Raw genomic sequence first — 26,288 nt, forward strand, 5'->3', positions numbered from 1 at the left:
AAGACTTGTATAATAAGGTTATTTTCTCTATCGCTTCATTGGGGGACACAGAGACCATGGGTGTATGCTGCTGCCACTAGGAGGCTGACACTGTGCACAGAAAAAGGTTAGCTCCTCCTCCGCAGTGTACACCCCACCGACGGTCACTAATTTCCTCAGTTTAGCTTAGTGTCAGTAGGAGGTGGACACGGGTCTTTCATTAGAACCATATCTACCTCGGTGTGCGTCGTTTCTTTCCAGGTTTCCGGAAGGATACAGAGTGAATGGTCACATCTGTACTCACACAAAGAGACTATGAGTACGGCGTGTACTGCCACCCCTTATCCTCATAGCTCTCCACAGCAGGACCAAGAGCTTAGCACGGGTGCGTGCCAGCAATCCAGATGGTCCTCGCCCCCCGTCTCCCACCCACTCGCCTACCAGAGCCTGTCGGTTTGGATGAGGCGCGGACACAACAGAAGACGGATCAGACAGCGTTTGATAACGACAGGTACCTTTATTGACGGCAGAAACAGAGGTAAGTATGGGGCCCGAGTCGCGTCCTCAGCGGTTTCAAGATCCTTCACAGCAGTCTCTGCGCCGCCGGCGGGCGCCGCATTTACTCCAGGCCCCGGCTTCAGTGTGGGCCTTGTTCTACTCTTCGCCCCCGCCTTCATTCTCCCGCCCGGCAGACATCAGGCGGCGATCTTTAGGAGTGTTGCCGCGGCAGCGCTGTGGGACTTCCGCGCCAGCCCACGCTGACAGGCGGCCGCCGCTTTTACTTTAGGCCCCGGCTTCATTTCGGGCCTTCTCCAGGGTCTCGGCCAAGCCTCCCGCCCTCTTTCCTAGGCGGGCTTTTCTCCCGTCCGTTCTAGGCCCGCCCACCACCTCTCTCATGGACCCTAGCCTGTTTGCCAGCGGGTGGTGCCTTCTTCAGTTCGGCGGCTAGCTCCGCCCATCTTCACTGAAAGCGCGCGTTCCATCCTCTGCTCCTCTCAGGCTGCCGCCATCTTCTCAGCCTGTCAGCTGGACACAGTTCTCCTCTGCTGGGGCCCTGCATGTACAGACGGGCCATGTAGCATCGCTTTCTGGGAGTATCTACCGGACACCGGACCGTGAGTAGCTCTGCAGCTGCAGACTGACACCCTCCTCTGCCTCGGTCCCCCAACCTTCCGGCACTGCTTCAGTGACTTTCCTTCATTATGCCTAACTCTAAGCCTGACCGTGCCCGTCCTCTGGCTCCCACTGGCACCTTATTCAAGTTCTTTGCTTGTTGTTCTTGCAATCGCAAACTTCCCTCAGGTCAGTCCACTCCCCTCTGCCTAGATTGCAGCAATCCCATTCAACCCGACGCCACCCAGGAGCCATCTATTGCTCCACCTGAGAGAGAACCCCCATTCCTGGCTGGGCTTCTTCTCTATCACAATCAATGGCGGATCTCACCAGGGTGTTTCAGTCCCTAGTGGCAGTTCTTGATAAGTTGCCCCTGGACACTTCTGCAGGGTCCAGCAGGTCTCAAGAGGTTCCATCTGAGCCAGCCAGCATAAGTCGCAAAAGACCCAGACAGGATCTCCGGCCGGAATCCTCCCCTCGCCCCATCTCACCACATAGTCCTTCCCAGCAGTCTCCTTCCCGTGCCTCCTCACCCGAGTCAGGCGAAGTCTTCTCGGATGCGCCATCCAAAGAGATTTTAGAGCTGGATTCAGACCATGACGCGGACATGAAGGTTACGGTACAGAACCTCATTTCTGCGATTAACCACACTTTCGAAATCTCAGACTCCCCTGCGAAACCCTCAGATCAGGAGCTTTCATTCAGACAGGCAGAAGCACCTTCCAGAGTCTTCGCCTCCCACTCTGAGTTTGGCAATCTCCTTACCAGGGAAAGAGAAAATCCGACCAGGAGCTTTCAAAGAGCTCACCGACAACTGGTTGGCTTCCCCCTCTGTAGACGCTCCCGTGTCCAGACTATCTAACAACACAGTCCTTCCGATTTCAGGTGTGACATCTCTAAAGGATTCTAATGATAGGATCATAGAATCCTTTGGAAAGTCAGCATTCGAAGCGGCTGCGACGGTGCTAAGCTCGGTCTTCGCTTCAACTTGGGTAGCAAAGGCCATAGCTACTTGGGCGGAAGATCTCCGCCAGGGCATTCTAGATAGAGCCCAACCAGAGCGATTGGCCGAACTGGCCAACCAGATCTCCCATGCAGGGGATTATCTGGTCTCTGCCTCCTTGGATGCCGCATCTTGCGCAGCTCAGGCGTCCAGCAACGTAGTTGCAATCCAGCGTACAATTTGGCTCAAGGCTTGGCAGGCGGATTTGTCTTCAAAAAAGTCCCTTACCAATCTGCCTTTTCAGGGAGCGCGTCTCTTTGGCTCCCAGCTGGACCAGATTATTAAGGACGCCACTGGAGGTACAAGCTCTCTTCTCCCTCAGTCCAAGCCTCGTAGACCTCCTCCAAGGTGTCAGTTTCGGCCCTTTCAGTCTTTCCGCCGCTTCGCAACGGCAGAAACCTTTTCCGACCAACAAAGGCCGCAAGCACGCCAGGATAGGAAGAAGGTCTCCTTTAGACCCACTCCCTCCTGGCGTTCTCACTCCTCCCAGGGCAGATCCTCCAGGTCCTGAACTGGACAGTCCATATCAGCATGACTATTAACGAAATCTCGAGGCGCCTTCCCAACTAGGCGGTCGACTCCTTCAGAGACGTCTGGCTTGCCTCAGTAGAATACGCTTGGGTCAGAGAAGTTGTACCCTCAGGATACAAGATAGAGTTCGTTCTCGTCCCCGGGATCGTTTCTTCGAGTCCCGACCTCCAAAAGACCCTGCCTTAGTTCCGGGTTTCTCTGTATCCATCGACTCTCTCCTCAGTTCCGGGGTGATTGTGCCCATTCCCGAATCAAAACGATTCACAGGGTTTTATTCAAACCTGTTTGTAGTGCCGAAAAAAGGCGGTGCAATTCAACCCATCCTGGACCTCAAGTTACTGAACAAGAGGGTCCGCCTACGACATTTCAGGATGGAGTCTCTTCGTTCGGTAATCGCTTCCATGGAGGCGCAGGAATTCATGTGCTCAGTAGACATTCAAGATGCCTATCTGCATGTTCCCATCTTTCCCGGGCATCAGAAATTCCTACGTTTTGCGATTCACCAGGTCCACTACCAGTTTGTTGCCCTGCTGTTCGGTCTCGCCACCGCGCCAAGAGTATTTACAAAGATCTTGGCGGCGTTGATGGCCTTGTTGAGGATCAGAGGTCTCGTCCTCTTTCCGTACCTCGACGACATTCTAATCAAAGCTCAGTCTTTTCTCCAGACTCGCCAAAGTCTTACCATCGTTCTCGACACCATGTCCAATTTCGGGTGGCTCGTCAACAAAATGAAGTCCTGCCTGGTTCCGACACAACGTCTTGTGTTTCTAGGCTTATTGTTAGACACCCGTCGATCGAGGGTTTTTCTCCCAGTAGACAAGATAATCTCTGCAGCGAGATGTACAATCGCTGCAGAGCTCACGGCTTCCATCTCTCCGAGCAGCCATGAGATGGTGGCAACGACCGAAGCGGTTCCCTTTGCCCAATTCCACTCCAGACCGCTCCAACAGGCCATCCTGTCTCGGTGGGACAGGTCTGTTGCCTTTCCTACCTGGTCAAGCAGACCCTCAATTGGTGGCTGACGTCTCCCCTCATTTCTCTGGGCCGGTCATTCCTTCCAATCCACAGGCAGATTGTGACAATGGACGCCAGCCTCCTCGGCTGGGGGGCAGTGTTTCGCAATCAGACTGTTCAGGGTCGGTGGTCGACTCAAGAGACAGCTCTGCCGATCAACGTCCTCGAGATACGGGCGATCTGTCTCTCATTCACTGGGAGAGGCTTCTCAAGGATCTACCGATCCGGATTCAGACAGACAATGCCACAGCGGTGGCATATGTCAACCACCAAGGGGGGACATAGAGTTCCTCAGCTCTAGCGGAAGTGTCCGAAATTTTCCGCTGGGCAGAAGTTTCAGTCCCAGAAATATTCGCGGTGCACATTCCCGGCATGGACAACTGGGCCACCGATTTTCTAAGCCGCGAGAGTCTCGCGGCGGGAGGGTGGTCCTTACATCCGGACGTCTTTCATCAGCTTTGCCGTCGTTGGGGGACTCTGGACGTAGATCTGCTGGCGTCTCGCCTGAACAGGAAGGTCCCTCAGTTCGTATCCAGGGCTCGCGATCCTCTCTCAATGGGCGCCGACGCTCTGACCATTCCCTGGTCTCAGTTCAGGCTACCCTACCTGTTCCCTCCCCTTCCCAAGCTGTTAAAGAAAATCAAAGCGGAAGGGGTTCCAGTCATCCTCATCGCTCCGGATTGGGCCAGAAGGTCTTAGTTCGCGGACATCGTCAACCTTCTCGCGGACGCCCCCTGGAGGCTTCCAGACAGGGCAGATCTGCTGTCTCAGGGTCCGATTTGCCACCCCAATTCTCGGCCGCTCAATTTAACGGCGTGGCTGTTGAGACCGCGCTTCTGAAATGGCCAGGTTTTTCGGATCAGGTTATTCACACCATGATCCGGGCTAGAAAGCCATCGTCTTCCAAGATTTATTATCATACATGGAAGGCCTATTTCACTTGGTGCGAGGCCAATGACATTCCGCCCATTTCCTTTTCACTCCCTTCTGTCTTGGCGTTTCTCCAGACAGGCCTTGACGCGGGCCTTGCCCTCAGCTCTTTAAAGGGTCAAGTCTCGGCACTTTCCATTCTGTTCCAGAAGACGTTGGCCTCTCGTCCGCAGGTCAAGACCTTTCTTCAGGGAGTGGCTCATACGGCACCTCCGTACCGGGCACCTGTGGATCCATGGGATCTTAATCTGGTTCTCGAGGTTTTACAGGGTCCACCCTTTGAACCTCTCAGAGAAGTTTCCCTAGCCCTTCTCTCCTGGAAAGTAGCCTTCCTTGTGGCCATCACCTCCATTCGGCGCGTGTCGGAATTGGCGGCTCTTTCTTGTCGCCCCCCCTTTCTTGGTGCTCCACCAGGATAAGGTGGTCCTGCGGCCCCCACCTTCCTTCCTTCTTAAGGTAGTGTCTACTTTCCATCTGAATGAGGACATTGTTCTCCCGTCCTTTTGTCCGGGTCCAACTCACCCTCTTGAGCGCTCCTTGAACAAGCTATACCAGGTCAGGGCAATGAAGGTCTACCTGGCTAGGACGTCTCCCTTGCGGAAGACAGACTCTCTCTCCATCATTCCAGATGGTGCGTGGAAAGGTCAGCCGGCCTCCAAGGCTACTATTGCTCGCTGGATCAGATCGGCAATTTTGGAGGCCTACCGGGTCAAGCATCGAGTGGCCCCTCCTGGAGTCAGAGCTCACTCTACCCGGGCGGTGGGTGCCTCCTGGGCGGTGCGCCACAGAGCCTCCGCGCTGCAGCTTTGCAAGGCTGCAACATGGTCTTCCAATCACACGTTTGCCAAATTTTACAAGGTCCACACCTATGCTTCGGCGGACGCCAGCCTAGGCAGAAGGACCTTGAAGGCAGCGGTGGTGAGTTCTCAGACCTAATGGAAGTTTGCTTCTCCCTCCCCAGGAACTTTGGGACATCCCATGGTCTCTTTGTCCCCCAGTGAAGCGATAGAGAAAACAGGATTTTTGGGTTACTTACCGTAAAATCTGTTTCTCGGAGCCTTCATTGGGGGACACAGCACCCTCCCATGTTCTACAACTCCTGTTCTTATGTGGTTTGTTAATTAGTTGAGTTGTCTGTTTCTGTTTCAATCTATTTTGTTACTTCTCCTACTGCTTTCTCACTAACTGAGGAATTCCTTGCCGGTCGGTGGGGTGTATACTGCGGAGGAAGAGCTAACCTTTTTCTGTGCATGCTGTCATCCTCCTAGTGGCAGCAGCATACACCCATGGTCTCTGTGCCCCCAATGAAGGCTCCGAGAAACATTTTTCGGTAAGTAACCCAAAATTCCTGTTTTTCATTATATGGCGGATTATTGTGATGTGTGGCCTCCTCGCTGCCAGACGAAGGCTCTGGCTCCGCAGCGACGCACTGTGACCTCCCGTCATTCCTTTGACTACTCAAGTAGCATGAGACTCAGGCGCCGTAGACTTCAATGCGTCTCAAATTCGACTGCAACTCATCTACAATTTGGACTTTTTTTTTACCGCACAATCACAGCTCTAAAACATCAAAACTGCACAGAAGTTTTGTGTTGCAGGACTTTTCTGAAAAATGCCGTCCTGCAACCCTTATTGCCTTGTAGGTCCAGACTTGTACGGAAATTGTATAACTAAAAAAGATGTCAGTTTCTTACAATAAGATCCCGCCTGTCTCTTGTGCCTGGATGCAGCGTGACAGACCGCCGCAGCGGAAGGGCAAAGCCAGGTGTCTGCTGTTGGAGACTGATTACACCTGACAACAGGCAGCAGCCTGCAGGTGGCACACAAGGGAGATACCTGGTGGCCGGCGCTTTTGTAGGGATTTATGGGATCTCTATTAAATTAGATCAAGTCACGTAAAAATCCAGAGGTCAAATAAACACTGATGACGACGGTGAAAATAAGGAGACGCGAACACACAACTCTGAAGTGTCCATACATTAAATTTATTTTATATACACTTTGTTCTTTTCTTCCAGAATGATCACTATATAATAAATATGTTTCATGATTACGAGACAAGATACACGAGTCCATCTACCCCCTCCCCCATCTACCCTGCAGGAGGACATGATACGAGCAAAAAAAACCCATACGAGAGCCCCCCCAAAAAACGGCAGGAAATCATATCCTAGTAATGGCTGTACTCCGGGCGCCAGATCGGCTGAGTGCAAAGTCTCCCTGGCCAAGGACGGATCCACAGCGGCCCGGAGGACACAAACTCGGAAAGAAACAATTAAAAAAAGTAATGAATACATTGGTCAATCGTCAGTAAATGAAGCAGCTCTGGTCCAGGTTGGGTGCTTGGGCCGGGTGGGCATCTTGCCGCCAGTGCACAATACCCCGCATGTACGTGTGGAATGATTACAGCGTGGAGCTAGTAGTTTGGGGGTAGACAGACAGCAAAACAATGACATGGTAACGGGGCGCAGGCAGGGATGGGGGGGGGGGGGGGGGGTGGGACAGGGTGGCGGAAAAGGAAGAAAGAATGAGATGCACAATACGATGCCCCCTGGGAGACCCGCACAGCCCATATAATGAGGAGACGTCACAATGATAACGGCGGCACTGAGCAGCTGAGCTTCTGGCAGAGGACTTGGGACTGTCAGTTCTCCAGGGGACAGAAAGGAAGAGGTTCCAGGTGCGGCCATCAGAACTGAACCCAGCTAGAAGACTGCGGAGCTTGAGAGGACAGACTGCTGGACAGAAGAGAGCGCAAGCAGGTGAAGACTCAATGTCACACATCGCACAGGCAGGAAGAACTGTAAGTCTCGGCATGCTGCAGTGGCCCCTCCACCATCAAGAATACCCCGAGGGGAGCACAAAAGCCATAAGTGCAAGGTCAAGTTCAGAGTTGGTGGCGAGACACAACAGGACACTACTACTATGCAACACAAAACACGGCCAAAGCGAAGAGGCCGAACGATGGCTGTCCATCATCTTAAAGAAGGCAAGAGACCTGCAGTATGTTAAACAAAATCTTATTTTTCTGTAGACAGTTTTATTAAGATCACAATTTTATCCTGGGATTTTTGTGAATGAGACATCTCTATATTTATTTAGCACAGAGAAACCACTAAGTATGAACTTCACCCATGACGACCTAGCGCCCTAATCCCCTGAACACCAGCACTTATTCCTTATTATACTCCAGAGCTGCACTCACTATTCTGCTGGTGCAGTCACTGTGTACATACATTACTGATCCTGAGGGCCTCTTCCTGGTGCCCGGACCTAGTACTCACAATGTATCTATCTTGTATAGAGCCCTGAATGATCCTGACCCAGAGGTTAAACTGCAATTCATGAGACAATGGGAGGATGACTTGCAGGTCACCCTAGCGCCTGATGGGTGGCGGGAGACGGTGTTAGAGGTTCGGAGAGTTTCCTCTTGTTTAAACCATCTTTAACAATTGAAAAAAGTCAACTTACGCTGGTACTATTACCCAGATAAAGTTGCTCACTTTGCCCCTCAGTGCTCCCCATTGTGTTGGAGAGGCTGCGGTATGTTGGGGACACTTAGCCACATGTGGTGGTCGTGCCCGAAATTACTACATTTTTGGGCTAGCCTAGAGGACGTGATAGCTGAGGTAACTGGCATCCGGATGGCCTTACAATCCAGTATGGTTTTATTGCATATCGGTTTGGATGAGATCCCGTATGTGTTGAAAGGAGTGTTCTCACATTTGTTTATAGCCCCTAGACTGGCAGTGGAATCCAAATGGAGAGTGGCCAGCGCTCCGACCATACAATTTGTGATTGACAGGATGAACCTTCATTGCCAATACGAAAGGGCTCTGGTGTTATCTGCGTCATCTAAAAAGAAAGTCCCAGATTTGGGAACCATGGCTTGGTAGCAGTCTCTCCTTCAATCCACCGTGATGATGCTTGTGCTACTTCGATTCAGGGTCTGATATTCCCTGCCCACGAGGAACCCTGCTATGTGTCTAGCTTATATGCCACTTTGATATTCAGGAACCTGCACTTAAGCAGGTCAGTTTCTGTTAAGACCTTTGATCTAAGTAATTTCCAGTCGTATACTTAGGTGTACCTACCCCCTTTTCCCCCCTTATTCCTTGCCTCCTACGTTTGTATGTCTGTTTTCTTGATGTATTATTAATCTACTCTGCACTGTTTGCGGAATTGATGTGTTTTCCTGTTTTAACTATGTAAAATTTCAATAAATATGATTTTGGAAAAAAAAAAAAAAAAAATTACTGACCCTGAGTTACCTCCTGTATTATACCCCAGAGCTGCACTCACTATTCTGCTGGTGCAGTCACTGTGTACATACATTACTGATCCTGAGTTACATCCTGTATTATACTCCAGAGCTGCACTCACTATTCTGCTGGAGCAGTCACTGTGTACATACATTACATTGGTAGACAGCAGACTTCATTGTTCCAGTTACCACAGCAAGTCTTCCGGGTCCTCAAGCTGCAAAACAGCCCCAGACCATTACACTACCTCCACCATATTTTACTGTTGGTATGATGTTCCCTTTCTGAAATGATGTGTTACTTCTATGCCAGATATAATGGGACATTCATCTTCCAAAAAGTTTAACTTTTGTCTCGTCAGTCCACAGAGTATTTTCCCAAAAGTCTTGGGGATCATCAAGATGTTTTCTGACAAAACCGAGACAAGCCTTTACGTTCTTATTCCTCAGCAGTGGTTTTTGTCTTGAAATTCTGCCATGCAGGACATTTATGCTCAGTCTCTTTCATATGGTGGAGTTATGAACGCTGACCTTAACTAGGGCAAGCGAGGCCTGCAGTTCTTTGGATGTTGTTGTGTGGTCTTTTATGAACTCTTGGATGAGTCGTTGCAGCGCTCTTGGGGGTTATTTCAGTTGGCTGGCCACTCCTGGGAAGATTCACAACTGCTCCATGATTTAACCTTTTCCAGACTGATAGATCTCAATTACTTTGTTTTTGGTTTGTTCAACAATTTCTTTTGATCACGGCATGATGTCTAGATTTTGTCAGGCAGGTCCCATTTAAGTGATTTCTTGATTGAGAACAGGTGTTGCAGTAATGCGGCCTTGGTGTGGCAAGGGAATGTTAACTCAGCTTCCCGAAGATAAGAAACAACTAGGGTTGATCAAATATACAGCGCTTACCGAATAGTTGCCTCAGTAACCTGGAGCTCTCCCGATAATCAGCTGTTCGGCGCCGCAGCTGCACGTGTCGCGGCTGTGTGACAGTCACAACACATGCATGGAGAGCCCAACAAACAGGCTCTCCATGCATGTGTTGTGACTGAGAAACAGCTGCGACACATGAAGCTGTGGTGCCGAACAGTTGATTATCGGGAGCGCTCCAGGTATCCAGGTTACCAAGGCAGCTATTCGGATAAGTGCTTATCTGAAGCTATTAGATCAACCCTAGAAACTACTAAACCACAGTTAATTTATATGTTTTAAGGGGGGCCAATGACTTTTTCACACAGGACCCTGTAGGTTTGGATTTCTTTTTCCCTTAATAATAAAGACCTTCATTTAAAAACTGCATTTTTTGTTTACCTGTGTTTGGTGATTTGAAATATTTAAGTGTGACAAACATGCAAAAGAATAGGAAATCAAGAAGGGGGCAAACACTATTTCACACAACTCTACATCCTGAATTATACCCCAGAGCTGCACTCACTGTTCTGCTGGTGCAGTGAAGGTGTACATACATTACATTACTTATTCTCACCTGCTGGCAGTATTAAAGTCACCCCACAGGTCAGCGGAGGCAGGGGCAGCTTTAGGAGGTGGCAGCGGGGATCCCAAATCTAGCAGAATGTCTGAGGGAAAGAGATTAAAAAAAAAAATTACACTCACCCCAATTAGCAATGTAATTATTTATGTCCACTAGGGGCGCTGCTTTGGAGGGTTACCCTTGCTGACAGGTTATAGCTGAATCAGCTTGTTGTTTGGTAACCATTCCTTAAAACAAGAAGGGTAAAGGACCCCTGACATTTTTCTCTAGTTTATAGCCACACTAGCCGGGCGCGGGAGCGCCGCTTGAATTCCACTCATACTAAGGTCCAAAATTGGCCAGGATCACATATTAACTCCTTCCGATCGATGCTGTCAGCACCAACTTCATATTAGTCCCATATCCTCCAGGGACTATATGCCTATTTTCTACTTGAATCTTTTCTACAATTTGAATGGACTAAAGCGACAAATATGATTAAGGCTCTGGTGTTGCCGAAACGTCATTATTCTATTTAGTCGCCGTCCACCATCTATATTTGCTCCCACTATCTATAAAGTATATATAATTGCCTTAAATTGTCTGTCATCCACTTCCGTCTGGATGTCTACGAATCCCGCAATCCACTGCGCTGCACCGGAAGTACGCCGACCGCCATTTTGGTACACCCAAGTGATGCAACTGTGAACCGATCCCGAACGCAGCTGCGCTCTCGATGGCGCTCAGATCCAGGCCGCCGCTGCGATCATGAGGCTGTGAAAGGGGTGTAACAAGGGGGTATAACGAGAGGGGTGTAATAAAGGGGGTATAATGAGAGGCTGTAATGAGGGGGAGTAATGAGAGGGATGCTGCCGCCGGACCCCGTCAGGACCCACTGCCTAACTACACGCATCGGATCCCGCCGCTGCCTACCCAGCCACCCCCATGCAGTCACAGCCGGCAGGAAAGACCGCGGCTTGAGACCTGTGCTGGAGATTGGGTGCAGCCATCCTCTGGTGGCGCCACACACCATCTCCAGCACAGGCCGCAAAACACCATCTTTCCTGCCGGTTGTGACTGCATGGAAGTGGGTGGGCTGCCACCCCCAGCGCCACAAAGCTGCCCCCATCATGATGTTACTGCCCTCCTGATGCGATAGCATCGGGCACACATCTAGTTTGTTAATAAATTTACAATTTGCATGAGAAATCTTACTGATGTATGGGGAAAGATTCTGATCGTGGGTCCCCCGTCTCACAATAAGTTAAAATCTGTTGCTGCGCAGGAGATTCCTCCCGCATGGCAACAGTTAACAGCCGCCAGCCAATCACAGGCCGGCAGCTGACGTCAGCGCTCGCGTCACTGTCATACGCCGACACGACGCTGCGCGCCTCATCTGAATCGGAGAAGACGACAACGCTGGAGCTCGTCCAGGTAAGGAAAACCTTTTTTTTGTGTAAAGCCGCGGTATGGGACCTATTATACCGGTATGGGGGTGCATTGTACTATGGAGGTGGGGGAGGGAAAACGGGCTGCATTATACTATGGGGGTGTGTTATACTCCTATGGGGTGCATTATAGTACTAAAGAGTGCATTATACTACTCCTATGAGGGAGCATTATACTGCTATAGGGTGCATTATAATACTACTAAGGGACTGCGTCATACCGCAGTGGGGGTACATCATACCGCTATGTGAGTGCATTATCTACTATATAATCGTCTAATTCTGTCTGTCTGTCTGTAATGGAAATCCCGCATCGTTGATTGGTCGCGGCCGGCCGCGACCAATCAGCAACAGGCGCAGTCTGGTCGCGAATTGGCGCGGAATTTGAAGGACGCACGCCACAGCTACCGTAGGGAGATCTGCGGCGCTAGCTGCTGATCTCCCGACGGTTGCCGTGGGTCATCGCCAGCCGCACGGAGGTCAGCGGCGACGCAGCCGGGAGATGACCGGCGCTAGCCGGTACCCAGGGTCCGGAGGAGAGGAGACTGTCCTCCAGGCCCTTGGTACCATAAACCTGTAAAAAATAGAATTAAAATAAAAAATAGTGATATACTCACCTTCCGACGGCCCCAGGACTCTTTCCCTCCTCTCACCACGCGCCCGGCATCTTCCGGTCCCAGTAGTGCTTTGCGCGAAAGAACGCCGATGACGTTGCGCTCTCGCAAGAGTGTCGTCATCTCCGGTCCTTCGCACTAAGCATTACTGGGACCGGAAGATGCCGGGAGCGTGGAGAGATCGGGGGCCGTCGGAAGGTGAGAATAACCTTTTTTTTTTAATTATTTTTTTACATTCTATCTTTTACTATTGATGCAACATAGGCAGCCTCATCAATAGTAAAAAGTTGATCACAATTGTCAAACACTATGCTTGACGAGTGTGACCAACCTGTCGATCACATTCCAAGCGATGCTTCAAAACGCTTGGAATGTGCTTTAATTCCGCACGCGAAAATACTAGAATACCCGATGCGTTAGAATCGGGTCACCATCTAGTACTATATAAGACTATGGGGTAGATTATACTGCTATATAAGACTATGGGGTACATTATACTATTATGGATGACTATGGGGGCAATATGGAGAGACATGAGGCAGAATGGGATAAGATGTGGGGTCCAGAATGTGGGATATTATTACTGTACGGGCCAATTAAAGGATATTATTTTTGAGGATACTGTTTTCATTGTGGGGGAGGACACTATACACTGTATACAGAGCTCCTGTGTGTAATGCCACTGGTGATCACTGTATTACCTGTACACGGACACGTTATACAAAGTACAGATCTCCTGTGTATATAGGCACTTATGATATTAGTACTGAGATTTTTTTATAATGATCAGTATTGTAGTATTCGGTCACTATGTGGTGGTAATGTGGGGTCTGGACATGGTGCGCTGCTATTTATTCCTTGTATGTGCTATTGTTCGGTCACTATGGTAGCAATATGTGGTCTGGACATAAATGAAAAATAAATAAAAATACACCGAAATTGCATTGGATCCTTTAACAAATGTTTAGCAAATTACAGTAGAGTAGGGCTCGGCCAAAAGAGTCTACCTTGTCATGGTGGCGGACTAAAAAAATCTTTTGGCCAAAACCAAAGCTGCTGGCTATGTATGTGGTAATGGGAACTGTAAATGTGTGATTGATGAGGACGTGGTGCAGAAGTGGAGTTTTTCCAAGAGAGAGCGGTGGGACTGTTGATGGTTCAAGGGGTGGAGGCGGGGTTGGGGGTGGAGCCTGGGCAGACTCTTAAGGGGGCCTTGAAAATTCTGCCAGTATGGGGCCCTGAAATTCCTAGTGGCAGCCCTGGGCGCACGTACCTGGGCTGGTGGGCGTAACACTGGGCGGAGGAGTAACATGATTCGATATTGGAGTCGTCATGGGAGCAGTTGGTGTTGTGATTTTTCCCCCAGGAGGAGGAGGAAGCAGAGCGATGCCCCCTGTGCCTGCATTCCCTCGGGGCTTACAGGGACCATCTTTCTTTTTTATGTTCTGCTAAAAAAAGAAAAAAAAAAGGTTTAAGAAATTACAGGGATTTTTTAAAGGAGCTTTGTAAAAACAGGAAACTCTCCGCTCATCCTATTAAAAATCATAGCAGGATTCCTAATTCTATATCAGCAATGGCCGGTCTCCTAGGCAAGGAACGCAGCACTTACAAGCCCAGCTGCTGTAAAGCTGGCTGGCTCATCCCAGCCTGAGGGTCCCTGTGCCCCACCGATGCCAGAGAGGTAAAGCCGCTTCTTTTTGCAGCTTGGGGGAGTGCACGATTCAGGAAGTTGGGAGGATGGAGAGGGGAGCGTTCCCGAAGAAATAGGATGAGAAAACAATGACCCCACATAAGACACCAAAGCGGAGCGGACACATGAAGCACCTACCCCGATGTTCAGCTTGATTGTCTGGCCTTCTTTAAATCCCAAATCCAGCTTGGGTTGATTGTCCTGCCCTTGGGGTTCTTTGGAGAAATCAGATTCCTGCTTCACCCACCTGCAAGGAGAGGAAAGTGGCAGCAGGGCTTAGTTTCCTGACATTTTGTCACGTTTCTATCAGTTCCTAGTGACAACTATTGAGGCGGCCGTTCCCATGTGGGGTGGTCCCAGAAAGCTCCCATATTACTCGGGTGTTAATCTGCCCAGTTCTGCAGGGACTCCTAAAAGGACAGTGCAGCGCTGTCCCCTGTGGTGCTGGCCATACTGGTTGTCAGCTAGACAGAAAATGACAGGATCTGACGTTATTAAAGGGGTATTTCTTCCTGTAGGGTGGTGGAATGTCACCACTTCACTATAAATGGGGTCCGATCTGATCCGGAAATTGAATGGTCACAAGTCTAATCACTGGGACCCCCCATTTATCGAGAGACCGTGCCTGTGTGAATGGACCTCCGGTGCGCGCGCTCGGCCACCGTCAGTGCACGGACCTCCGGTGCACGCGCTCGGCCACCGTCGGTGCACGGAGCTCCGGCGCTCGGCCTCCGTCGGTGCACGCGCTCGGCCACCGTCGGTGCTCGGCCACCCTCAGTGCACGGACCTCCGGTGCACGCGCTCGGCCACCCTCAGTGCACGGACCTCCGGTGCACGCGCTCGGCCACCCTCAGTGCACGGACCTCCGGTGCACGCGCTCGGCCACCCTCAGTGCACGGACCTCCGGTGCACGCGCTCGGCCACCCTCAGTGCACGGACCTCCGGTGCACGCGCTCGGCCACCCTCAGTGCACGGACCTCCGGTGCACGCGCTCGGCCACCTTCAGTGCACGGACCTCCGGTGCACGCGCTCGGCCACCTTCAGTGCACGGACCTCCGGTGCACGCGCTCGGCCACCTTCAGTGCACGGACCTCTGGTGCACGGACCTCTGGTGCACGTGCTCGGCCACCCTCGGTGCACGGACCTCTGGTGCACGTGCTCGGCCACCCTCGGTGCACGGACCTCTGGTGCACGTGCTCGGCCACCCTCGGTGCACGGACCTCTGGTGCACGTGCTCGGCCACCCTCGGTGCACGGACCTCTGGTGCACGTGCTCGGCCACCCTCGGTGCACGGACCTCTGGTGCACGTGCTCGGCCACCCTCGGTGCACGGACCTCTGGTGCACGTGCTCGGCCACCCTCGGTGCACGGACCTCTGGTGCACGTGCTCGGCCACCCTCGGTGCACGGACCTCTGGTGCACGTGCTCGGCCACCCTCGGTGCACGGACCTCTGGTGCACGTGCTCGGCCACCCTCGGTGCACGGACCTCTGGTGCACGTGCTCGGCCACCCTCGGTGCACGGACCTCTGGTGCACGTGCTCGGCCACCCTCGGTGCACGGACCTCCGGTGCACGTGCTCGGCCACCCTCGGTGCACGGACCTCTGGTGCACGTGCTCGGCCACCCTCGGTGCACGGACCTCTGGTGCACGGACCTCTGGTGCACGTGCTCGGCCACCCTCGGTGCACGGACCTCTGGTGCACGTGCTCGGCCACCCTCGGTGCACGGACCTCTGGTGCACGTGCTCGGCCACCCTCGGTGCACGGACCTCTGGTGCACGTGCTCGGCCACCCTCGGTGCACGGACCTCTGGTGCACGTGCTCGGCCACCCTCGGTGCACGGACCTCTGGTGCACGTGCTCGGCCACCCTCAGTGCACGGACCTCCGGTGCACGCGCTCGGCCACCTTCAGTGCACGGACCTCCGGTGCACGCGCTCGGCCACCTTCAGTGCACGGACCTCCGGTGCACGCGCTCGGCCACCTTCAGTGCACGGACCTCTGGTGCACGGACCTCTGGTGCACGTGCTCGGCCACCCTCGGTGCACGGACCTCTGGTGCACGTGCTCGGCCACCCTCGGTGCACGGACCTCTGGTGCACGTGCTCGGCCACCCTCGGTGCACGGACCTCTGGTGCACGTGCTCGGCCACCCTCGGTGCACGGACCTCTGGTGCACGTGCTCGGCCACCCTCGGTGCACGGACCTCTGGTGCACGTGCTCGGCCACCCTCGGTGCACGGACCTCTGGTGCACGTGCTCGGCCACCCTCGGTGCACGGACCTCTGGTGCACGTGCTCGGCCACCCTCGGTGCACGGACCTCTGGTGCACGTGCTCGGCCACCCTCGGTGCACGGACCTCTGGTGCACGTGCTCGGCCACCCTCGGTGCACGGACCTCCGGTGCACGTGCTCGGCCACCCTCGGTGCACGGACCTCTGGTGCACGTGCTCGGCCACCCTCGGTGCACGGACCTCTGGTGCACGGACCTCTGGTGCACGTGCTCGGCCACCCTCGGTGCACGGACCTCTGGTGCACGTGCTCGGCCACCCTCGGTGCACGGACCTCTGGTGCACGTGCTCGGCCACCCTCGGTGCACGGACCTCTGGTGCACGTGCTCGGCCACCCTCGGTGCACGGACCTCTGGTGCACGTGCTCGGCCACCCTCGGTGCACGGACCTCTGGTGCACGTGCTCGGCCACCCTCGGTGCACGGACCTCTGGTGCACGTGCTCGGCCACCGTCAGTGCACGGAGCTCCGGTGCACGTGCTCGGCCACCGTCAGTGCACGGAGCTACGGTGCACGTGCTCGGCCACCGTCAGTGCACGGAGCTACGGTGCACGTGCTCGGCCACCGTCAGTGCACGGAGCTCCGGTGCACGCGCTGGGCCAACACTTTACATCTCCATCAGCGCACGCACACCAGGGTTCCATTAGGACAGAGGGTTGCAGAGACCCCCAGCCAAGTGACGGCGCAGGAGCAATGAGGGGGTTACACTAGAGGCATACTACAAGTCTCCTTGTAGGTTTCTATTCCTTACAAGTTGCAGGATTTTTACTAAAGTGTCAAATCCTATACGGGAGATTTTACTGCAAAAAAAAAAAAAAAGACAAATCCTGTTGTGGCATTAGATTCGGCTAGGTCTCGCGCTCACTTGAAGTGATCTTGTAAAGATACATTGAAGTCGAAAGCGTCCCCCCGATCTGCAAACCCGATGCCGATGAAGGCGCTTCTTCCTGAGAGAGAAGAGAAGTAACAATGAGATGGAGGGAGATGGCGAGATGTGCGGACCCCATTACCCCACCCATACGTATATGTGCAGTGAACCCCATGGGGGGGGAACGATTCCCAGAATTATCTTATCCATGAGGGATGTTATTCTCGCCGTGATGTGATTGGTTGCGGTGTGACACATGATGTCATGCTGGTACTACTAATCAGAGAAGCCAGCAGTTAGGAGGCGGGGTGCAGGGCTTCTGTCTGGTGGCCATGGACTACTGAAGTGGCCGCTGGACCAGGGTCCTGCAGAATTACCCCCTTAAGGACAAGTCCATATTTTTGCATAAGTAAAGGGGCACGCTTTGTTTCATCTCCGCCATCCTGTACTCCATATTGAAAACTTGTAATTCAACCAGGATGACATTGGTGTAAGATATCACTTGTCCTGAAGGGGTTAAAGTGAGATCATCCGACCGCTGCGCTCCTGGCAGAGCAGGGATTATATTCCACCGGGGAGCCCTCCTTGCTGACTTCCTCCTGGCAGATGCTCACATATCTGCTGATGCTTCCTCCACATCAGCACTTACTTATCACTCACCGTTTCCGTCCTGAATCCTGATCACAAAGTAACGGCTGGAATCAGTCACCGTCTCCACTGCGATCCCAGGAAACTGATCCACCGGAGCCTGAGCAAAGAGCTCCCCTGCGAGAGAGATGTGAGGTGTGAGGCAGACGGGGCCTCGCTGTAGGGACAGGCTATGACATGAATGGCCCCTGCTCCGTAGGGATCAGTGTACGCCCCATAGCGCCCCGTGTGCTCAGCACAGGCTTCAAGTCCCGGCCGTCAGATGTCACTGAGGCTTGTGCATCCCACCACTAAGATACCTGGGGTGTCAGCGTCCCACGCCTGCACTGCTACCCCTGACACGTCCATGTCATACACCGCTCTCTATAATGAGGGGCGACAGCGTTCTAATATGCTCAATTCTTCACTATTTTCAAAATATCTGAATGAAGTCACTTAATAATCCCACCCTGGAAGAAAGGAGGCAACCGGGGGTGGAGGGGTGAGACGACGGGAGGTGTAGTGGGGGGGTGAGACGACGGGAGGTGTAGTGGGGGGGGGGGGGAGACGACGGGAGGTGGGGGGGGAGACGACGGGAGGTGTGGGGGGGGAGACGACGGGAGGTGTGGGGGGGGAGACGACGGGAGGTGTGGGGGGGGAGACGACGGGAGGTGTGGGGGGGGAGACGACGGGAGGTGTGGGGGGGGAGACGACGGGAGGTGTGGGGGGGGAGACGACGGGAGGTGTGGGGGGGGGAGACGACGGGAGGTGTGGGGGGGGAGACGACGGGAGGTGTGGGGGGGGAGACGACGGGAGGTGTGGGGGGGGAGACGACGGGAGGTGTGGGGGGGGAGACGACGGGAGGTGTGGGGGGGGGAGACGACGGGAGGTGTGGGGGGGGGAGACGACGGGAGGTGTGGGGGGGGGAGACGACGGGAGGTGTGGGGGGGGAGACGACGGGAGGTGTGGGGGGGGGAGACGACGGGAGGTGTGGGGGGGGGAGACGACGGGAGGTGTGGGGGGGGGAGACGACGGGAGGTGTGGGGGGGGGAGACGACGGGAGGTGTGGGGGGGGGAGACGACGGGAGGTGTGGGGGGGGAGACGACGGGAGGTGTGGGGGGGGGAGACGACGGGAGGTGTGGGGGGGGGAGACGACGGGAGGTGTGGGGGGGGGAGACGACGGGAGGTGTGGGGGGGGGAGACGACGGGAGGTGTGGGGGGGGAGACGACGGGAGGTGTGGGGGGGGAGACGACGGGAGGTGTGGGGGGGGGAGACGACGGGAGGTGTGGGGGGGGAGACGACGGGAGGTGTGGGGGGGGAGACGACGGGAGGTGTGGGGGGGGGAGACGACGGGAGGTGTGGGGGGGGGGAGACGACGGGAGGTGTGGGGGGGGAGACGACGGGAGGTGTGGGGGGGGAGACGACGGGAGGTGTGGGGGGGGAGACGACGGGAGGTGTGGGGGGGGAGACGACGGGAGGTGTGGGGGGGGAGACGACGGGAGGTGTGGGGGGGAGACGACGGGAGGTGTGGGGGGGTGAGACGACTGGAGGTGTAGTGGGGGGGTGAGGTGATGGGGGGTGTAGTGGGGGGTGAGATGATGGGGGGTGAGGTGACGGGAGGTGTAGTGGGGGGTGAGGTGACGGGAGGTGTAGTGGGGGTGAGGTGACGGGAGGTGTAGTGGGGGGTGAGGTGACGGGAGGTGTAGTGGGGGGGTGAGGTGACGGGAGGTGTAGTGGGGGGTGAGGTGACGGGAGGTGTAGTGGGGGGTGAGGTGATGGGAGGTGTAGTGGGGGGGTGAGGTGATGGGAGGTGCAGTGGGGGGTGTATTGGGGGGTGAGGTGACGGGAGGTGTAGTGGGGGGTGAGGTGATGGGAGGTGTATTGGGGGGTGAGGTGACGGGAGGTGTAGTGGGGGGTGTGATAATGGGAGGTGTAGTGGGGGGTGAGGTGATGGGAGGTGTAGTGGGGGGTGAGGTGATGGGGGGTGAGGTGATGGGAGGTGTAGTGGGGGGTGAGGTGATGGGAGGTGTAGTGGGGGGGTGAGGTGATGGGAGGTGTAGTGGGGGGGTGAGGTGATGGGAGGTGTAGTGGGGGGTGAGGTGATGGGGGTGAGGTGATGGGAGGTGTAGTGGGGGGTGTGATGATGGGAGGTGTAGTGGGGGGTGAGGTGATGGGAGGTGTAGTGGGGGGTGTGGTGATGGGAGGTGTAGTGGGGGATGAGGTGATGGGAGGTGTGATGATGGGAGGTGTAGTGGGGGGTGAGGTGATGGGAGGTGTAGTGGGGGGTGTGATGATGGGAGATGTAGTGGGGGGTGAGGTGATGAGGTGTAGTGGGGGGTGAGGTGATGGGAGGTGCAGTGGGGGGTGTGATGATGGGAGGTGAGGTGATGGGAGGTGTAGTGGGGGGTGTGATGATGGGAGGTGTAGTGGGGGGTGAGGTGATGGGAGGTGTAGTGGGGGGTGTGATGATGGGGGGTGTGATGATGGGAGGTGTAGTGGGGGGGTGAGGTGATGGGAGGTGTAGTGGGGGGTGTGATGATGGGAGGTGCAGTGGGGGGTGTGATGATGGGAGGTGCAGTGGGGGGTGTATTGGGGGGTGAGGTGATGGGAGGTGTAGTGGGGGTGTGATGATGGGAGGTGTAGTGGGGGGGTGAGGTGATGGGAGGTGTAGTGGGGGGTGAGATGATGGGGGGTGAGGTGATGGGAGGTGTAGTGGGGGGTGAGGTGATGGGGGGGTGCAGTGGGGGGTGAGGTGATGGGAGGTGTAGTGGGGGGTGAGGTGATGGGAGGTGTAGTGGGGGGTGAGGTGATGGGGGGTGCAGTGGGGGTGTGAGGTGATGGGGGGTGCAGTGGGGGGGTGAGGTGATGGGGGGTGCGATGGGGGGTGTGATGATGGGGGGTGTGATGATGGGAGGTGTGATGATGGGAGGTGTAGTGGGGGGGTGAGGTGATGGGAGGTGTAGTGGGGGGTGTGATGATGGGAGGTGTAGTGGGGGGTGAGATGATGGGAGGTGCAGTGGGGGGTGTATTCGGGGGTGAGGTGACGGGAGGTGTAGTGGGGGGTGTGATGATGGGAGGTGTAGTGGGGGGGTGAGGTGATGGGAGGTGTAGTGGGGGGTGAGATGATGGGGGGTGAGGTGATGGGGGGTGCAGTGGGGGGTGAGGTGATGGGAGGTGTAGTGGGGGGTGAGATGATGGGGGGTGCAGTGGGGGGTGAGGTGATGGGAGGTGTAGTGGGGGGTGAGATGATGGGGGGTGAGGTGATGGGGGGTGCAGTGGGGGGGGTGAGGTGATGGGGGGTGCAGTGGGGGGTGAGGTGATGGGAGGTGCAGTGGGGGGTGAGGTGATGGGGGGTGCAGTGGGGGGTGAGGTGATGGGAGGTGTAGTGGGGGGTGAGGTGATGGGGGGTGCAGTGGGGGGTGAGGTGATGGGAGGTGTAGTGGGGGGTGAGGTGATGGGAGGTGTAGTGGGGGGTGAGGTGATGGGGGTGCAGTGGGGGGTGAGGTGATGGGAGGTGTAGTGGGGGGTGAGGTGATGGGAGGTGTAGTGGGGAGTGAGGTGATGGGGGGTGAGGTGATGGGGGGTGCAGTGGGGGGGTGAGGTGATGGGAGGTGCAGTGGGGGGTGAGGTGATGGGAGGTGCAGTGGGGGGTGAGGTGATGGGAGGTGTAGTGGGGGGTGAGATGATGGGGGGTGAGGTGATGGGGGGTGTAGTGGGGGGTGAGGTGATGGGGGGTGCAGTGGGGGGTGAGGTGATGGGGGGTGTAGTGGGGGGTGAGGTGATGGGAGGTGTAGTGGGGGGTGAGGTGATGGGGGGTGCAGTGGGGGGTGAGGTGATGGGAGGTGTAGTGGGGGGTGAGGTGATGGGGGGTGCAGTGGGGGGTGAGGTGATGGGGGGTGCAGTGGGGGGTGAGGTGATGGGGGTGTAGTGGGGGGTGAGGTGATGGGAGGTGTAGTGGGGGGTGCAGTGGGGGGGTGAGGTGATGGGGGATGCAGTGGGGGGCTGAGGTGATGGGAGGTGCAGTGGGGGGGTGAGGTGATGGGAGGTGCAGTGGGGGGGTGAGGTGATGGGAGGTGCAGTGGGGGGGTGAGGTGATGGGGGGTGCAGTGGGGGGGTGAGGTGATGGGAGGTGCGGTGATGGGAGGTGTAGTGGGGGGTGAGGTGATGGGGGTGAGGTGATGGGAGGTGTAGTGGGGGGGTGTAGTGGGGGGTGAGGTGATGGGAGGTGTAGTGGGGGGTGAGGTGATGGGGGGTGCAGTGGGGGGTGAGGTGATGGGAGGTGTAGTGGGGGGTGAGGTGATGGGGGTGCAGTGGGGGGTGAGGTGATGGGAGGTGTTGTGGGGGGTGAGGTGATGGGGGGTGTAGTGGGGGGTGAGGTGATGGGGGGTGTAGTGGGGGGGTGAGGTGATGGGGGGTGCAGTGGGGGGGTGAGGTGATGGGGGGTGTAGTGGTGGGTGCAGTGGGGGGTGAGGTGATGGGGGGTGCAGTGGGGGGGTGAGGTGATGGGGGGTGCAGTGGGGGGTGAGGTGATGGGAGGTGCAGTGGGGGGTGTAGTGGGGGGTGAGGTGATGGGGGGTGCAGTGGGGGGTGAGGTGATGGGGGGTGCAGTGGGGGGGTGAGGTGATGGGGGGTGCAGTGGGGGGGTGAGGTGATGGGGGGTGCAGTGGGGGGGGGTGAGGTGATGGGGGGTGCAGTGGGGGGGGGGGGTGAGGTGATGGGAGGTGCAGTGGGGGGTGTAGTGGGGGTGAGGTGATGGGGGGTGCAGTGGGGGGTGAGGTGATGGGAGGTGCAGTGGGAGGTGCAGTGGGGGGTGAGGTGATGGGGGGTGCAGTGGGGGGGTGAGGTGATGGGAGGTGCAGTGGGGGGTGAGGTGATGGGAGGTGCAGTGGGGGGTGTAGTGGGGGGTGAGGTGATGGGGGGTGTAGTGGGGGGGTGAGGTGATGGGGGGTGCAGTGAGGTGATGCGGGGTGTAGTGGGGGGTGTAGTGGGGGGTGAGGTGATGGGGGGTGCAGTGGGGGGGTGAGGTGATGGGCGGTGCAGTGGGGGGGTGAGGTGATGGGGGGTGTAGTGGGGGGTGTAGTGGGGGGTGAGGTGATGGGAGGTGTAGTGGGGGGTGAGGTGATGGGGGGGTGCAGTGGGGGGTGAGGTGATGGGAGGTGTAGTGGGGGGTGAGGTGATGGGGGTGCAGTGGGGGGTGAGGTGATGGGAGGTGTTGTGGGGGGTGAGGTGATGGGGGGTGTAGTGGGGGGTGAGGTGATGGGGGGTGTAGTGGGGGGGTGAGGTGATGGGGGGTGCAGTGGGGGGGTGAGGTGATGGGGGGTGTAGTGGGGGGTGTAGTGGGGGGTGAGGTGATGGGGGGTGCAGTGGGGGGGTGAGGTGATGGGGGGTGCAGTGGGGGGTGAGGTGATGGGGGGTGCAGTGGGGGGTGTAGTGGGGGGTGAGGTGATGGGGGGTGCAGTGGGGGGTGAGGTGATGGGAGGTGCAGTGGGGGGTGCAGTGGGGGGTGAGGTGATGGGGGGTGCAGTGGGGGGGGTGAGGTGATGGGGGGTGCAGTGGGGGGGGGTGAGGTGATGGGGGGTGCAGTGGGGGGTGTGATGATGGGAGGTGCAGTGGGGGGTGTAGTGGGGGGTGAGGTGATGGGGGGTGCAGTGGGGGGTGAGGTGATGGGGGGTGCAGTGGGAGGTGCAGTGGGGGGTGAGGTGATGGGGGGTGCAGTGGGGGGGTGAGGTGATGGGAGGTGCAGTGGGGGGGTGAGGTGATGGGAGGTGCAGTGGGGGGTGAGGTGATGGGAGGTGCAGTGGGGGGTGTAGTGGGGGGTGTAGTGGGGGGTGAGGTGATGGGGGGTGTAGTGGGGGGGTGAGGTGATGGGGGGTGCAGTGGGGGGGTGAGGTGATGCGGGGTGTAGTGGGGGGTGTAGTGGGGGGTGAGGTGATGGGGGGTGCAGTGGGGGGGTGAGGTGATGGGCGGTGCAGTGGGGGGGTGAGGTGATGGGGGGTGTAGTGGGGGGTGTAGTGGGGGGTGAGGTGATGGGGGGTGCAGTGGGGGGTGAGGTGATGGGCGGTGCAGTGGGGGGGTGAGGTGATGGGGGGTGTAGTGGGGGGTGTAGTGGGGGGTGAGGTGATGGGGGGTGCAGTGGGGGGTGAGGTGATGGGGGGTGAGGTGATGGGGGGTGCAGTGGGGGGTGAGGTGATGGGCGGTGCAGTGGGGGGGTGAGGTGATGGGGGGTGAGGTGATGGGGGGTGCAGTGGGGGGTGTAGTGGGGGGTGAGGTGATGGGGGGTGCAGTGGGGGGTGAGGTGATGGGAGGTGCAGTGGGGGGTGCAGTGGGGGGTGAGGTGATGGGGGGTGTAGTGGGGGGGTGAGGTGATGGGGGGTGCAGTGGGGGGGTGAGGTGATGCGGGGTGTAGTGGGGGGTGAGGTGATGGGCGGTGCAGTGGGGGGGTGAGGTGATGGGCGGTGCAGTGGGGGGGTGAGGTGATGGGGGGTGTAGTGGGGGGTGTAGTGGGGGGTGAGGTGATGGGGGGTGCAGTGGGGGGTGAGGTGATGGGGGGTGCAGTGGGGGGTGTAGTGGGGGGTGAGGTGATGGGGGGTGCAGTGGGGGGTGAGGTGATGGGAGGTGCAGTGGGGGGTGAGGTGATGGGGGGTGCAGTGGGGGGGTGAGGTGATGGGGGGTGCAGTGGGGTGTGAGTTGATGGGGGGTGCAGTGGGGGGTGTAGTGGGGGGTGAGGTGATGGGGGGTGCAGTGGGGGGTGAGGTGATGGGAGGTGCAGTGGGGGGTGAGGTGATGGGGGGTGCAGTGGGGGGTGAGGTGATGGGGGGTGCAGTGGGGGGTGAGGTGATGGGGGGTGCAGTGGGGGGTGTAGTGGGGGGTGAGGTGATGGGGGGTGCAGTGGGGGGTGAGGTGATGGGAGGTGCAGTGGGGGGTGAGGTGATGGGGGGTGCAGTGGGGGGGTGAGGTGATGGGGGGTGCAGTGGGGGGTGAGGTGATGGGGGGTGCAGTGGGGGGTGTAGTGGGGGGTGAGGTGATGGGGGGTGCAGTGGGGGGTGAGGTGATGGGAGGTGCAGTGGGGGGTGAGGTGATGGGGGGTGCAGTGGGGGGGTGAGGTGATGGGGGGTGCAGTGGGGTGTGAGTTGATGGGGGGTGCAGTGGGGGGTGTGATGATGGGAGGTGTAGTCGGAGGTTGTCGGTACCTGACACCTTGTCCTCCAGTTTGATGAAGGCCACTTTCCCCTTGGAGGTGAGCCGCATCCTCCCCGTCCAGTCCGGCTGATCCAGCTTCCAGTCCGAGGCCCTGAGGACACATCGTGCAGTCAGGACTCCGGTGACACAGCGGCGCCCGTCCACGCTGCTGCTCCGCCTCTCACCTGTAGCCCCGGTTGGACGCCCTCGGCGGGATCCGGTATACGCTGATCTCAGGCTTCACACACAGCACGGACTCGTACTCAGCCTCCGCCGCCATCTTTACCGAACCTACCTACCAGCTGACAGGCCGACTTCCGTCATCACCATGGAGACAGCATCCGGCCGCCATCTTCACCGTCACCTGAGACACGTGACAACAGACGCCGCATTCCTGCTCTACAGGTGACGTCATGGTGCAGTACCTACATACGGACTGTGAGTGTCGCTGTCGCACTTCTGGCGATCTGTGCATCTGTTACTGCTCGGTTTCGCCTCCCCTACAGTGTAAATGCCGTTGATGCGACAGCGGCGCCCACAGGCCATAGACGGAACTGACGGAGTGCACTCTTCAGCTCCTGTATATCGGCTGTGAAGATGCAGACAAAGCAAACAAGGCGTCCAGCGTGTGACAGAAAACTTCCCCAACTTATGCACACAGCTTACAGGGACGGTAAAAATATCCCAAAAAGGCAAGACTGACGCGTTTCGGACACAGAACTGTCCTTTTACAAGGAGTGGAATGGGATTTTCTGTCTGAAACGCGCCGGTTTGCCTTGGGGCAATATGTTTAATGTCCCGGAACCTATTAAGCTGTTACTAATAAAGTGGTAAAGTTTTATATTCACTTTGCTGGACACCTTCCTCTTCATAGAGTGTCCTGTGTTGGATGTATCATCACTTAGTCACCAAACACTACAAGTCCCAGCATGCGCAAATACACCACGTCTGCCAGGGAGAGATGAGGGTCCGCAAAGAAAAAAAAAAAAAAAATGTTTTAACCCCTTCACGCCCAAGGGTGGTTTGCACGTTAACTCCCGGGCCAATTTTTACAATTCTGACCACTGTCCCTTTATGAGGTAATAACTCTGAAACACTTCCATGGATCCCGGTGATTCTGAGATTGTTTTCTCGTGACATATTGTACTTCACTTTAGTGATAAAATTTCTTCGCTATAACTTGTGTTTATTTATGAAAAAAATGGAAATTTGGCAAAAATGTAGAAAATTTTGCGATTTTCAAGCTTTGAATTTTTATGCCCTTAAACCAGAGAGATACGTGA

At 56.5% G+C, this 26,288-nt stretch overlaps 1 protein-coding gene across 4 annotated transcripts; it reads right to left on the minus strand.

The window, feature by feature from the left end:
* Positions 1-6,534: 6,534 nt before the first annotated feature.
* NECAP1 (NECAP endocytosis associated 1) lies at positions 6,535-25,354 on the minus strand. Of its 4 annotated transcripts, none has more exons than XM_073552996.1 (8): positions 25,191-25,354; positions 25,017-25,117; positions 17,858-17,962; positions 17,195-17,276; positions 14,187-14,295; positions 13,632-13,803; positions 10,312-10,402; positions 6,535-7,305 (listed from the first exon to the last, which is right to left on the minus strand). In XM_073552996.1, the coding sequence occupies exons 1-8, from the start codon at positions 25,283-25,285 to the stop codon at positions 7,260-7,262; spliced, it is 801 nt and encodes a 266-aa protein (XP_073409097.1). In that variant the 5' UTR covers positions 25,286-25,354; the 3' UTR covers positions 6,535-7,259. The 4 variants fall into 4 exon arrangements, with proteins under 4 accessions (XP_073409097.1, XP_073409095.1, XP_073409096.1 ...); XM_073552994.1 differs by having other exon boundaries at positions 6,535-7,308; positions 25,191-25,352; XM_073552995.1 differs by having other exon boundaries at positions 13,632-13,806; positions 25,191-25,352.
* Between the last annotated feature and the right edge of the window lie 934 nt (positions 25,355-26,288).

Source organism: Dendrobates tinctorius, unplaced genomic scaffold (genome assembly GCF_039654945.1).
Source record: "Dendrobates tinctorius isolate UK_male_01 unplaced genomic scaffold, ASM3965494v1 ptg000196l, whole genome shotgun sequence".
Classification (NCBI taxonomy): Eukaryota; Metazoa; Chordata; class Amphibia; order Anura; family Dendrobatidae; genus Dendrobates; species Dendrobates tinctorius.

Excerpts from the sequence above, each read along its gene's own strand:
- NECAP1 (XM_073552993.1), bottom strand. The coding sequence starts at position 25,285 with ATGGCGGCGGAGGCTGAGTACGAGTCCGTGCTGTGTGTGAAGCCTGAG. Across the intron at positions 25,118-25,190 it reads GCGTCCAACCGGGGCTACAG|GGCCTCGGACTGGAAGCTGG; the intron begins GTGAGAGGCGGA and ends ATGTGTCCTCAG. Across the intron at positions 13,807-14,186 it reads CAATCAAGCTGAACATCGGG|CAGAACATAAAAAAGAAAGA; the intron begins GTAGGTGCTTCA and ends TTCTTTTTTTAG.